Below are 14,801 nucleotides of genomic sequence, written 5' to 3' on the forward strand. Positions count from 1 at the left end.
TAAACAATCTAAAAACTGAAGCTGGCAGGGACAAGAATGAAGGATTAAAGGAAATGATGAAGGAAGTGGTTAAGGAGATGGTTCCCTCAGGTCTCTCTCCAGATGAGGTAAAACTGTTAAATGAAATCCAGACGAGTCAAGCTAAAACTTTTGAAAATGTAATGACTCAGTCAAGGGAAGTCAATCATTTATGGAGGACCTTGAGGTTGGTTTGTGGAACCTTCAAGCAGTGTAAGGATATGCAGTCGTGGCAGCCTCTAGCTAATTTACCTTCAAGTCATCAAGACTTTGAAAATGTTCGTTTGGGTTTAGATGCTGCCAAGGGGGAAAGGTCAGTGCATACCTCTACTACTGCATATTTACGAACTGAAGGGATTTGCAAGAGAACTGAGCAAGTTAAGAAGGTGGTCAAACAAGTATTGAATCCACCCAAGTCCAAGGGAAGAAAACAAAAAGCTTTGCCAAGGGATGCAAACCTGAGGACTTGGGTAGAACCATCTGAACCCACAAATGAAGACATTCGAGCTGCTACTCACAAACTGAGCACGAGCCAGATCAAACTAACCAATGAATCTGAGGCTCGAACATATTTATCTGATGTACAGCGTCGAAGGCACAATAAAGGTAAGATCACTGATGTGAAGGTTTCGATTAAACCTGGTGCCAAACACTTTGTGGTTGAGAGCATGTGGAGATGTTGAGCTTGTTGGAGAAAAGGCAACACAAGAACAAAGCTGAAAAAGGTTGGGAATATGTATTGCAGAACCTAATCAAGTTCAAGGAAAATGTTGAAGAAAGATTGAACTTTGATCTGGAAGATAAGCAGCCGATTTCATCTGTTGCCAAGAGGAGGAAAACTGGCGAAGGGCCATCTGTTTAAGTTTTCCTTCTGTCTATCTAATTGTAATTTTATTTACTTTCTTGTAACTGTTGTAAAATTTTTGTATATACAAGTTGCCAGATTGTAGCCCACAAGATAGAACTCTAAAAATGCCTTAAAAAATTAAAAGGTTTTATCAAACTCAAGTATTTCAAACTTATACTTGTATAGAAACAAGTTTGAAAATACTTGGCAATATTTCAAGACAATTAGGGGGAATTTGTTAGGTCCAGTTTTGCGGAAAACTGGAGCTCTCCAGTTGCATCTGGAGAAATTGAAGGATTGTCCGAAATATTTGAAGTCTAGTTGCAATGTACAGTTTATGCAACTGATGACTTCCTCCAGTTGGAAAAATTTATACGGATGGGAAAAAAAATACCTCAATTGGTGTAACTAGGAACCAGACTTCATATTTTTGTAAAACTAGGAAGTCTGGTGTTGTGGACACCGAACTTGTCCACGTACATTGAAGTTCGGTGTCTACAACACCGAACTTGCCCACGTGGAGGTGCTTTTCTAGTGCTGCAACAGTTTGTCCAGACTTCATATTTTTGTAGGACAAGTTCGGTTTAGGAGACACCGAACTTCAATTTACGTGGACAAGTTCGGTGTCTACAAAACTGAACTTCCTAGTTTTACAAATATATCGAGTCTTGTTCCTAGTTACACCAATTGAGGTAGTTTTTGTCCCATCCGTACAAATTTCTCCTCCAGTTGAGATCTGAAGAACAACATCTGAAGATATTCCAGTTGAGTCGAAGACAACAAGTGGAAGAAAGAGAATGGAAATGGCAACGAAGCCCAGTTGACATTCTATTAGATTAATCAACTGGAGATCCTCCAGTGTAAATGCCTTTACAAAGCTTAACACTGATTACGAGGAGGACCTTTTAAACTACATCTTTTTACCTGGATAATAATCTTGTCTGTGGATAAAAATGCAAAGATGTAGAGTGGTTGAATAAAGTAACCTTTTGTCTTACTTTATTTAGCACACACAAAGAATTATTTATTAATACTTTTGTGTGCTGTCAACCATATTTGTACGTCGAAGTTGAGATCCCAATGCTCAACCTTCGACTATAAATAGAGGTCCTTGCACAAGCATTTTAAACAACGTTGCAAACATATACATTCTGCAATATTGTTGGTGAACTTGTGCAATATTCTCTCAATCGAAAAAAGGAACATTTCACAACTTTAAGTGTTTCGATTGATAATAGAATTTCTAAGTATAGATCAATTGTATTTCATAGGTTGTTAGGATATTTACATTCATGTATTATCTTGGTTCCATAACAACCTTGTATTTTATTTAACAATCAATAAATAAAATACACTTGAAAATGTACATATTGTCTCACCAATTTACTTACTTGTACTTTACTTTATTGCATTGTATTTACTTATTTGATTGTCACCTTAATAAGTATAATTCCAGTTAACCTGGTACACTGTTCACTTCTAACTGGTCACATCCAGATTAAGTGAACGTGTCGCAAAGTACACTCACCATCGACATAGAGGTGTCTTCAGCACTCAACTATTATATAGTTGGGACTTACAAAAGAATACCCGGAAAACAATTCTTCTAAAGTTCGTTGAATCTAAAATAATGTCGAAGTTTAGGGATTTTCACACAAACACACACGTGTAGGAAAAAATAAAATTTTCATTTATGATAAACTGATCATTTTCCCATGGCTACAGTGATATAAATAAGCATGCAAAACTCAAACGGGCCCTAAATAACAAGTGGGCCGAAAGTTATAACGAAAAGAAAATTCAAAAAACCCGAAAAAGCATATAAAAAGGTCCATAACTCCTAGAAAACAGCGTTTTGGGGCCCAAAGACTGACCCAGACCGCTGATGCTCCGCTTTCCCACGGTCGTTTCGACTAGTCATACGTTGAAATCGGAGCACTGTAGCAAAAGTTACGACCATTTTAGTGAAGACCTTTTTTTGTTTTGATCTTCTAAGTACAAAAGGGCCCGATCTTCAATACGTGGGCTTGGGCCTGTATCATTCCCACTTGGGTAGACAAAAGTCGTCCTCGAATTCGCACCAAGATCATCATCGGAAGAATCACCGTGATAAGGCAACAAATGCTTCACATTAAACACATGAGAACAACGAATATGGCTAGGTAGCTTGAGACGGTAAGCATTGGGGTTTATCTTCTGCATAATTTCAACAGGCCCAATCTTCTTGGCTGGTAGCTTGTTTTACTCTCCAACTGGGAATTGATCTTTAGTCAAAACAACCCAAACAAAGTCACTTTCTTCAAAATCGACTTGTCTTCTCTTTTGATCAGCAACTTTCTTGTAATTGGCATTGGCTTGGACCAAATTATCATGACCAGCTTTGCGAACATCATGTAACCCTTCAACAAAATCTTGAACTTTCTTTGGAATAGAGCCAGAAACATGAACTATCATCAAATCAAATGGCCCTCGAGGTTGAGACGAATAAACGACCTGAAATGGACTAAACCCAGTACTTCGATTTACAGCATGATTATGAGCAAACTCTGCTTGACACATCTTCTGATCCCATGCCTTGACATGATCACCAATTAAACACCTCAATAAATTACCAATTGATCGATTAACAACTTCAATTTGCCCATCAGTTTGTGGGTGATAAGCAATTAAGCTGAGTATTGACCATCTTCCATAAACTACGCCAAAAGTGACTTAGAAACCGGGTATCCCGATCAAAAACAATAGAAGTAGGCAAACCATGCAATCGATACACATGACGAAAGAAAAGTTGTGCAACATTAACAGCATCAGTTGTCTTCTTGCAAGGGATAAAATGAACCATCTTTGAAAACCGATCAACAAGAACAAATATAGAATCATTACCTCTCTCCAGTACGAGGCAACCTCAACACAAAATCCATGCTAGTATCAACCCATGGTTGTAAAGGAACAAGCAAAGGCATATAAAGACCGACATTAGTAGCTGTGCCTTTAGAAACTTGACAAATACAACACCGTTTGACATAATGATCAACTTCTTTCCTCATAGTAGGCCTGAAATAAGAATCTTGCACCAATTGTAAAGTACGATCACAACCAACATGCCCTTCACCATGTAACTCCTTAATGATCTTTAAGTGAAGACTAGAATCAGGAATACATAATTGATTGCTCTTGAAAAGAAAGCCATCATGTATCAAAAAGTCGGATTTCTCGCCAGATTGCACATCCTGCATAACAACTGAAAAATATGGGTCAGTAATGAGCTGCTCACGAATTTCATCAAGACCCGGCACATCAACTCTCATAGCAACAAGTAGATTACTCCTTTTGCTCAGAGCATCAACAACTCTATTAGAAACACTAGTTTTGTGCTAAACCACAAATGTAAACTTCTCAAGAAATGCCAACCAACGACCATGCCTATATGCCTTAAAGAATCATGATTAGTGAACAAAACAAACTTCTTATGGAACAAATAATGACGCCAATGCTTTACAACTTGGACCACTTCATAAAACTCCAGATCATAAGTTCTATAATTCAATTTTGGTCCAGTCAATTTTTCACTGAAATAAGCAACATGCCTTCCACCCTGACTTAGAACCCCACCAATTCCAACCTTTGAAGGATCAATATGAAGTTCAAAAACTTGAGAAAAGTCAGGCAATACCAAAATTGGTGTTGTAGTAAGCTTGCCTTTGATAGCTTGAAAAGCCAACTTTGCCTCTTCAGTCCATACAAGTGTCTTCCCCTTTATGCAATCTATCACTAGAGCCATAATAGTACTGAAATGGGGAATGAACCGCCTATAAAACGAAGCAAGTCCATGAAAGCTACGAACTTTAGTAATGGTAGTAGGAGTTGGCTAGTTTTGAACCGCTGCTACTTCAGATTCATCCACCTGTATCCCATCACCAGAAACAATATACCCCAAAAACAGGACTTTATGGGTCATGAACACGCACTTTTTTGTTGTTGCATAAAGATTATCCCTGCGAAGTAAGGCCAAAACTTTCCTAACATGCATGACCTGCTCATCAAAAGAAGCACTATAAATAAGAATATCATCAAAGTACACAACCACAAACTTGCCAATGAAAGGCCTGAGCAACTGATTCATCACACGCATAAAAGTACTAGGTACGTTTGATAAACCAAAAGGTATCACCAACCATTCATACAATACTTCACGAGTCTTAAAGGCAATTTTCCATTCATCACCTGGCCTAATTCGAATTTGAAAATACCCACTTTTCAAATCTAACTTAGTAAAAATAGTAGCACCACTAATCTGATCAGGCAAATCATCAAGCCGAGGAATAGGAAATATATACCTCACAGTAATCTTGTTGATGGCTCGACTATCAACACACATACGCCAAGTGTCATCTTTCTTTGGAGTTAACAAAGCAGGAACAACACAAAGACTCATACTTTCATGAACATAGCCTTTAAAAATCAACTCTTCAACCTGTCTACGCAATTCCTCATGCTCACTTGGGCTCATACTATAATGTGGCCTGTTAGGCAATTGTGAACCAGACTCTAAATCAATGTGATGTTGGATGTCACACAAAGGTGGCAATCCATCAGGCAACTCATCTAGAAAAACATCAGAATATTCCTCAAGTAAAGGAACCATGGCATCAAGAACATTACCATCCTCAACTACTTCTTTACCTATCACCAAAAAAATATCATTGTCCTCCTCCAACTCATCCTCAAACTGAGAAAGAGTTAACATGGTACCAGTCGGTTTGGTGGCTACAACCTTAGGCTTACTAGGCAACAAAGTAATCTTCACATTATCAAACAAGAAACTGTAAGTATTTTTCCGCCCATTATGTTCTACATTATGATCGTATTCCCAAGGTCTACCTAAAAACAAATGACATGCATCCATGGGAACTACATCACGCCAGACATCATCCTTATATGTTTTACCAACAGAAAAAGGAATAAGAGAACATTTAGATACTGTTACCTCGCCTCCTTTCTTGAGCCATTGATGTTTGTAGAGCTTAGGGTGATTTTTTGTTTTCAAAGACAACTTCTTGATAGCCTCATCGAAAACCAAGTTATCACAGCTTCCTAGATCAACAACAAAATTAGCAAACCTTCCCCAACACGGTACATGTTGAATGGAAGTTGTTATGGCTAAGCTAGTCATCTTCATTAGCCTTTGGTGTATAGCATGATCTCCTAACCACCAAATTCACTCCTACATCTCCAGCCACCTCTTCTTCATCATATTCGGGCTTCATCAAACACTGGGGCTTCTTCATAATCACCATCAGCCTCATCGTCACCATCTTCCCACTCATCTGGTTCAACAAACAAGTTCTTTTTCCCAGCCTTCTTACATTCAGACTGACGATGGCCAGACTCTCCGCTGTTAAAACACTTCAAACCACTAGTACTAGGCGCTTTTGAAACTGGTCCAGTACTGCCACCACCTTGTTTTGCTTAATTAGGGGCAAAACGAGATGTCGAGGGACCCGAACCTGTACTTCCTCTTGTCATAGCAGAAGATGCACCACCAACACACCGATTCTGTTTTTCAAATGCTAAAGCTCATTGATAAGCATCCAAAAGTGTCACAGGATCAAACATATTAACGAACTCCATGATCTGAACCCGTAGGCCACCAATATAACGAGAGACAAGCTGTTCATCAGTTTCTTGAATATCATTCCTTGCAATCAATTGATAAAATTTAGTGGTGTAATCTTCAACAGACTTAGACCCCTGCTTCAAGTTCTGTAACCGCTGATACATTAAACGCTGATAATTATGGGGAATAAAGTTGGTTTTCATACACTTCTTCATCTTGTTCCAGGATGTGACCTTTGACTTTCCAACCCTCTGTCGAGTCAGTTTCAATTGTTGCCACCATGCAGATGCTCTCCCACTTAATCTGGTAGCAATCCATGGAACCCTTTTGTTTTCTTGAACTTTTTTAAATTCGAAAACTTCTTCCACAACAACTAACCAATCAATAAAAAATTTTAGATTCAAAGTATCCCCATCAAATTCAGGGATATTGATCCTCATTCCAGACTCCCAACGCCTATTATCACCCTTTTGAATTCCTTCTGATTGTTCATCAGAAGATGAACCATCACCCCCACCAAACGGATTCTCCTCTTCAACTTCCTGATGATTACGATTACGATGCCCCCTTGGATTCATCAAGGCATTCATCTGATTAATTCAGTCATCAGCAAATCGATCCAACCGCTCCTCCAATCGCCCCTCCAATCTTTCAGTAATTCGCTCCTCCAAATTCTGTTCATGGACATCATTAACATTTCTTGTTCTCCTGGGAGGCATATCAACCAGGAATTTAAGCTTTGATACCAGTTGACGCAGACGGAAATTTAGGATAAATAATTGATTCCGTTGATTCAAAGAATACCGAAAAACAATTCTTTTAAAGTTCGTTGATTCTAAAAGAATACCGAAGTTTAAGGGTTTTCACACAAACACATACGTGTATGGAAAAATGAAATTTTGATTTATGATAAACTGGTCATTTTCCCATGGCTACAGTGATATAAATAAGCATGCAAAATTCAAACAGGCCCTAAATAACAAGTGGGCCGAAAGTTATAACGAAAAGAAAATTCAAAAAACCCGAAAAAACATATAAAAAGGTCCATAACTCCTAGAAAACAGCATTTTTAGTCCCGAATACTGACCCAAACCGCCTATGGCGTTTGCTGCTTGATGCTCCTCTTTCCCACGGTCGTTTCGACTGGTCATACGTTGAAATTAGAGCTATGTAGCAAAAGTTACAACCATTTTAGTGAAGACCTCTTTTTGTCTTGACCTTCTAAGTACAAAAGGGTCTGATCTTCAATACGTGGGCTTGGGTCTGCAATTAAAAAAGCAAACGGATATAGGGCAAGAAGATTACAAAGATATTAGAGGAAATTCTTGCAGCACATCAAGGACCCAAGAAAGATGATTCCCCTGCAAATTAAAAGCATCCTCATGTCACTTCCTTTGTCCTAAAAGAGTAAGCATTCACTTTAAAAACTAAAACCATGTAATCACCTTCCAGCAATATGGGTCAATGGAATACTTCATATATATTGAGACATAGCTTCTTGTACAGTTGTTAATATATGAATGATTCTTTGTTACATTTGACAACCGAAATTAGCCTATATGACTCTCAAAAGTCAAATGTTGACTTTTGCTAGGACTAAGACACTGCTCTTTAACTGGATAAGGATGAAGAATTAATCACAATGTGGTTATTGATAACAAGTTTGCAATAGGAGCAGTGGCCATGCCAGCAACAAATAGAATCCTTTATAAAACAACAAACACACACAAAATTTGTAATAAGATAAAAAGGTGCCCTACGTATTAAGTCAAACGGTTGTCGCTTACGTCTAAGATTACGTTTAAAATAAAACAATATATAACAAAATACCCCCAAAATCAGAATAATAAAGAACAGAACCATCTTATTTTGTAATTCTTCGAGTAGTGCCTAAGAAGGAACCATGGGAGCGTGAGTGAGTTGCTGATAATGTCACAAAATCACATATGCATCATGTGCTTGATGCTTAACATGTGTGGTAAAAGTAATAAAAAAAAAAAGATAACATTAGACATCAACACCAAATTAGTTGTGATGTGGTTCTTACTGATGGTATTGCTGTGTCATCTTTCTTTTAATCTAGAATCTGCATGCAAATTAAACCAAGATAAGAAGTCATGATAACTTGTGCAACAAGTATAACATGGGTGCCATGTGCCCCCATCTCAAGCAAAAGGTTACGGAAATTGAAGTAAAATACTTGACTCAAATACATGGCTGCCGATCTATATATATTATACTTCGTTAGATGAAAGAAGAGAGAAATGTTATTAATAGATATCATGCATTCCTTGACTCATTATATATAAAAGTGTCAACTTGATAGTCAACTGCTCAACTTTACATATTCAAGAAAATGTACAGAGAAAAAACATAATTTCACCAGTGTAATTCAACTCCCTTGTGAGGTCATTGGACTCTCAGTTAGCTAATGATCTTATGATCCTCTGCATCACACAGTATGTAACCAACCATGTATACGTTGCTGCCAAGGAACTATTCCATAGCATCCTAGTTAACAGCCAAAACTTAGAAAGTTATAATTACAAAATTCTTTTAATGATCAGAAAAGTAAAGGTATAGTAACAAGATAAGCGGGGACATGATAATTCAACATATAAAATTTTATCTTACATAATCATATCGTTGTAAAACTAAGGTTAAAAGCTTACATCATCTTTAATTACTACTACAATTTATCATCTTAATCTTACAATTGCAATATAGCATTCTAAAGCAGACTTGGAATCATGTAGGATATTCAATCCACATGCATAAACGTCGTCAAATGAGGAAAAATCTCTGATACTTGTTTCACTTCTCTTGGGGATGAGTTTAAATCCACACCCATAAATATCACCTAAGCGGTGGTAAAACTCAATTTCAATACCAGCGGATATTTGGTTGAACCACAAAGTGTTTCTCAATGAACCAAATGAAATATACCCCAGCCATGTGCATTTACCCAGGTCTTCCTCATAACTCTCCTCCAAATACATGTCATCTTGAGAATCCTTCATTCTCGTCGAACTTCCCTCGGGTTTCTCATGCTTCATACTTATCGTCGGGATAAAACTATAATTGAGAGCTGTGTAGAATAAGAATCCAGAGAAGTCATTATACCAGTTCTCTAGAAGTTGCATTCTACATCTCTTCCCTCTGACCAAACAAGGTTTAAACACTCTCGGAATCTCGAGCCCATTTAGGTGAAGGCTCATACACCCACTTTCAACAAAATTTCCCTAATAAAATTAATACAAACTTCCCATTCAGTTATATATATATATATGTATATACTATATAAATATACATTAGCATGAACTTCGAAACAAATTACACAGCAAGAACTGCACATACCTGAAGTATGGCTTTTATTAATCTCTCTGCACCAATTTTATTCTTTTTCCCTTCCCACATTGATACGTGACATAGCCATTTAAAACTTATGGGAATATCATCTCTGATGATGGTGTTAAGTGATGAGCAATAGTCTGCTTCGAGAATAAATAGACTTGATGGAAGCTCAGGCAATTCAACAAGATACGGGCAACGACTCAGTTCAATAATTTTGAGGCTAGTAAGTCTTGAGAGGCTGAAATTTAATCGTGTAAAGGGATTCTCGCTTAGATCTAGCTCTTCTAAGCTGGATAACTCACCAAACTGGTTGGGTATTCCTCCATCTTTTAAATCACACCCCCTCAACACTAGCTTAATAAGGTTGGTACAATATTCCCCGACTGATGAGGGTAGGACTTCTATCCCAACACTTTCCAAAGTTAACTCTCTCAAGCTATCCATCTTTGCTTCAATCTTTGGAAACTCAACAAGTGCTCCGCAACTTATTATTTTTAGAATCTCCAGTTTTTCCAACCGAATACTGCTTGGAAACCTTGCAAGCTTCCCACAATTCCTTACATGTATGTAAACAAGACTGTTATTATTTCCAAGTGATTGATGAATCTCTTCCAAGCTTTCACACCCATCGAGTTCCAACCTTTGAAGACATGGGAGTCCACCAAAATCAGGTGTCCTCACTAGTGCTGTTGCATTTTTGAGTTGAAGCTCTTTCAAAGATGGTAGATACTGATGCATATACAAGTCAAATTTAATGATACGTGCATGCCTACATAGAGATGGAATAACATTCTAATACATTACATACACTCTTCATATTACTAATACAACGGACAAGTCTAATACTTGCAAGTAGTTTATTGTTTCCAATTTGATTTGTGTCATCCCGCTATTGAATATGTGAACAGAAAAATAATAGCTATAAAATTTTAATCAAAACACTTAACATGTTATGCACTATATTTATGGGAAGCTGTTATGCACTATATTTATGGGAAGCGAGAAAGTTACAACGCTTTGTGTCCATCTACAACATAACCTACGTCATCATACAACTGTATGAAGTAGGTAATGCTATAGATGGATAAAAAAGGGTTGTAAGTTTATCACCTCTCAATTCTATATGATAATAAACAAAACAACTGAAGTACCTTGTAACCATTCCAAAGTTCTTTTTGCAAGCTATATTCCATTCTTATAACAGCAAGCTTTGGTGGTGAAAAACCTTCAGGGAATAAACATGCAGGATAGTTATTCCAACTTATATACCTCAACTCATTTGATAAAAATCTAGGCCCTTCATGGAACGAAGTAGTCACTTCAAGGAATCTTAGTTTTTTCATGTTTGAAATGAGCATAATGAAGTTTATTGGATAATAATAACCATAGCCAGCATCATGTATGACTTCAATCTTATCATTTTCCTGTAATAGAGGAAAGAAATTTTTTTTGGTAAAGATGGAGTTGCAATATCTTATAGGTGCTTGTGTGTGTTCGTGTCCTTCATTGTGCGTGCAACGTTAGAAGCTAGTTTGCAATTGTTACCTCTGTTTCACTCCTGGAACATATGTCTTCAATATCTCTGAATCGCCAAATCCTGCTACATTTTTCGGGATTGTTGGGATGTTCCCCTCTAACAATATAGTGTCCCATTTCTTGAACCAAATCGTGCATACCAAAGTAACCATCGGAAGAAACAGTTATAAGAGCCTTTTGTATCAACACCTTTACCCCTATACAAGGGTGAAATCCACAAGCATCAAGTATCTCCATAGCCACTTTTTCATGCCTTCCCCTGAAGTAACAAGCAATGTCTAAGAATAACTCTTTCTCCACAGGTTTAAGTCCATCGTAGCTAATTTTGAGCTTTTCCACAATATCCATCTCTGGATGATCTTTAAGTCTAGACAATGTACTCAGCCACTCATCCTTGTTTTTATCATTGAGGAAAGATCCCAAGATTTTAAGCGCTAACGGAAGCCCATTAACATAAGAAATCACAAGCAAGGAAAGCTTCTCATAATCTTCTACAGGGTTATTCTCATGATATGCATGTTTCCTAAAGAGCTGAATAGCTTCACCCTTTGATAATAAAATTACAGGACAAACCTCGTATACCTTGTTAGCTATTAGCAAATGTTGATCCCTGGTTGTAATTATTATTCGGCTCCCTTCACCAAACCATGCATGACTTCCAGCTAATGTCTTTAGCTGGTCAATATGATCCACATCATCAAGAACAATCAACACCTTTCTACGACATAACATACGTTTAATAGTGTGCTTTCCTATATCAACACTCTCAACTTCCTTTTTTATCCCAAAAACAGCTGACAAAAGTTTTTCTTGCAAATTTTTTAAACCATTTTGTTGTTTGGATTCCACCCGAATATTGTCAAGAAAGCAACAACCATCAAACAGACCAGAGAGTTCCATGTAAAGAGAAGTAGCAAGAGTGGTCTTACCTCCACCCCCAAGCCCCCATATCCCAACCATAAGCACACCACCTAATCCAACTCTTAAATGAAATTTCAACTGTTCCACTCGAATTCCCATTCCAACAAGCTCTTCATCCTCAACACCATGATTTAACGACGACAATTTACCTAAAATTGAATCGACAATCTCTTGGATGCATTTTGCTTCGTACCTATACACATTGCATATATATAAGTAGGGAAGTGATATATCTACAACAATTTTTAGACATCTACAACAAATGTACATATTTTACTGCACAGTTTACCACTGTATAAAACATACATTGTTGTGAATGGTTAATAATTAGGAAGTGATATATCTACATCAACTTTTAGACATCTACAACAAATGTACATATTTTACTGCACAATTTATAACCGTATAAAACATACATTCTTGTGAATGGTTAATAGTTGTTGTACGTAGATATATCATCCTCCGTATAAGCATACAAATACAATGAAGAAATGATTACCCATTAGCAACGTGTTTGGGTTCCCATCCAGCAATATTACTAGCATCAACGAGTGCTTTTTTCCAGGTTTCAACTTTCTTCTTGTAATTTTCTGACTGCTCATGTTTGGCAAACGCTTTACCAAATTGACCTTCTTGTTTCCTAACATCAGACGGATTCACGTGATAGAATATAGGGAAGATGATTTGCCCTGTCTCGCTATCCCTGCATTTCATAATATGTGAAAGCTCATCCAAACACCACGAAGAATCTGCATAGTTTTCAGAAAATATGATCACCAAAATCTGTGATTCTTCTATAGCTTTCAATAGGGATGGGCCGATGGTATCACCTCGACCAAGTGTGACATCGTCCTTGTAAGTAAGGATTCCGTGTTGACCAAGAGCGTTGTAGAGATGGTCAACAAAAGTCTTACGGGTATCCTCACCTCTAAAACTAAGAAACACATCGTATTTCCATGACGATGACCCAGATAACAAAGATGAAGATGATGCCATTATTACTACAGTACTTTGTTTATGTGTTTAGAATCAGTACATAAGTGAAGACCAAGCTCAGAAAAGAAAAAAATTTGATGTGGTTATATAAAGCAGAACGCAACAACCCCTCTTGCATCCACTAGGAGATAATGAGATATCGGGGAAATTCATTGATTGAGGACGTTGTCTCATTATTTTTTATTTCTCATTATCAAATATTAATTAATTCATTGATATAACATCACAATAAAATATATATAGATGAAGCTTCATATCTATTTACTTATTTTGTTTCATCCTATTAATTAAGGCGTCTGGTATCTCGACCATAATTTTAGTAATCCGACCAGATAAGGGACTGTTTTTTACTTTATCATATATATCATTATAGACATAGGGTCCATATTTTTTAGTTGGGATACCAAAAAATGTGATTTGAATACTAGGGGTGTTAATTAATTATGTGTGACATTATTGTTTTCAAAAAACTCCAATGGTGTTAAGCTACATGTGAACTATTCATAGATGATGATGACGTTTTGCCCATTCAAGTCATTCCCAATATCTTAATGAAAAACTAACAAGCTTACATGTGGATTATTCATAGATGACGTTAGAGTGTCTACATCTTTAAACTAACCCAACTCAAATCTATAATAAACTAATATCTTTAAATGTTAGATGTTGTAAAACAAATATACTAAAATAAAACAAATAAAATAATTTTGACTCTTAGCTCATGGTTATATTAATGCATAAAGATTCACGAATTAATTGATGCACGATGATTTTTATGAAGCACGGTGAGCTTCAAGGAAAAGAAACCTATTGTTTTATTTGTTTTACTTTAATACTTGTTTTATTTTACCTAAAACCAATATCTTTATTCTATTTCTATTTATATTAATGAAATCTAAGGAAAATAATTAATCAACTTAATCAAAACAACCTAATAATCAACCTAATAACATGATTATGACACTTGGTATAATCAAAGAGAAAGATTGAGTGAGATAATGAGTGGATTACACATGTCATGTGATAAAAGCTTTAGGTTGATTATTAAGTTGATCTTTAGGTTGATATATCATTACTCTAAAACTAATTATTATGAACCTTATCTAAACAAACCCAATATATCTTACATTAAATATACATATTTGATGGATAATGATAAATCAATCTAATTTGTATACCTAAATATCAACCTAATCATAGTATCATGACATTTGAAAAAATTAGGAAGCAAAATTAGGAAAGTGAATAACATGAAAATATATAAATAATGTTATCCGACAACAAAGTGACATGTGTACCACAAAACTTAAAAAGATATGCTCACAATCTAGATCACCCAAGTGGTTCGAGCCTATTTTTTTGTAGACTTTATTATTTTTATTATCATATAAGACCATAATTGTCGGCTCGTAACTTTTAACTCGATTTAAAAACCTAATTTTCAACTCGTGACTCGAAACGTGACTGCTTGACTCGTAAGAGTCCGGACATTTACTACATAATATTGTATAA

At 36.4% G+C, this 14,801-nt stretch overlaps 1 protein-coding gene across 1 annotated transcript; it reads right to left on the reverse strand.

Moving 5' to 3' along the window:
* Window positions 1–7,081: 7,081 nt before the first annotated feature.
* Window positions 7,082–13,289, reverse strand: LOC122585451 (disease resistance protein Roq1-like). The gene is made up of 7 exons (XM_043757581.1): window positions 12,793–13,289; window positions 11,382–12,486; window positions 10,988–11,260; window positions 9,840–10,628; window positions 9,197–9,724; window positions 7,570–7,625; window positions 7,082–7,190 (listed from the first exon to the last, which is right to left on the reverse strand). Exons 1-7 carry the CDS (start codon window positions 13,287–13,289, stop codon window positions 7,082–7,084), a joined length of 3,357 nt encoding a protein of 1,118 aa, XP_043613516.1.
* Between the last annotated feature and the right edge of the window lie 1,512 nt (window positions 13,290–14,801).

This window comes from Erigeron canadensis, chromosome 1, assembly GCF_010389155.1.
Source record: "Erigeron canadensis isolate Cc75 chromosome 1, C_canadensis_v1, whole genome shotgun sequence".
NCBI classification, from domain to species: domain Eukaryota; kingdom Viridiplantae; phylum Streptophyta; class Magnoliopsida; order Asterales; family Asteraceae; genus Erigeron; species Erigeron canadensis.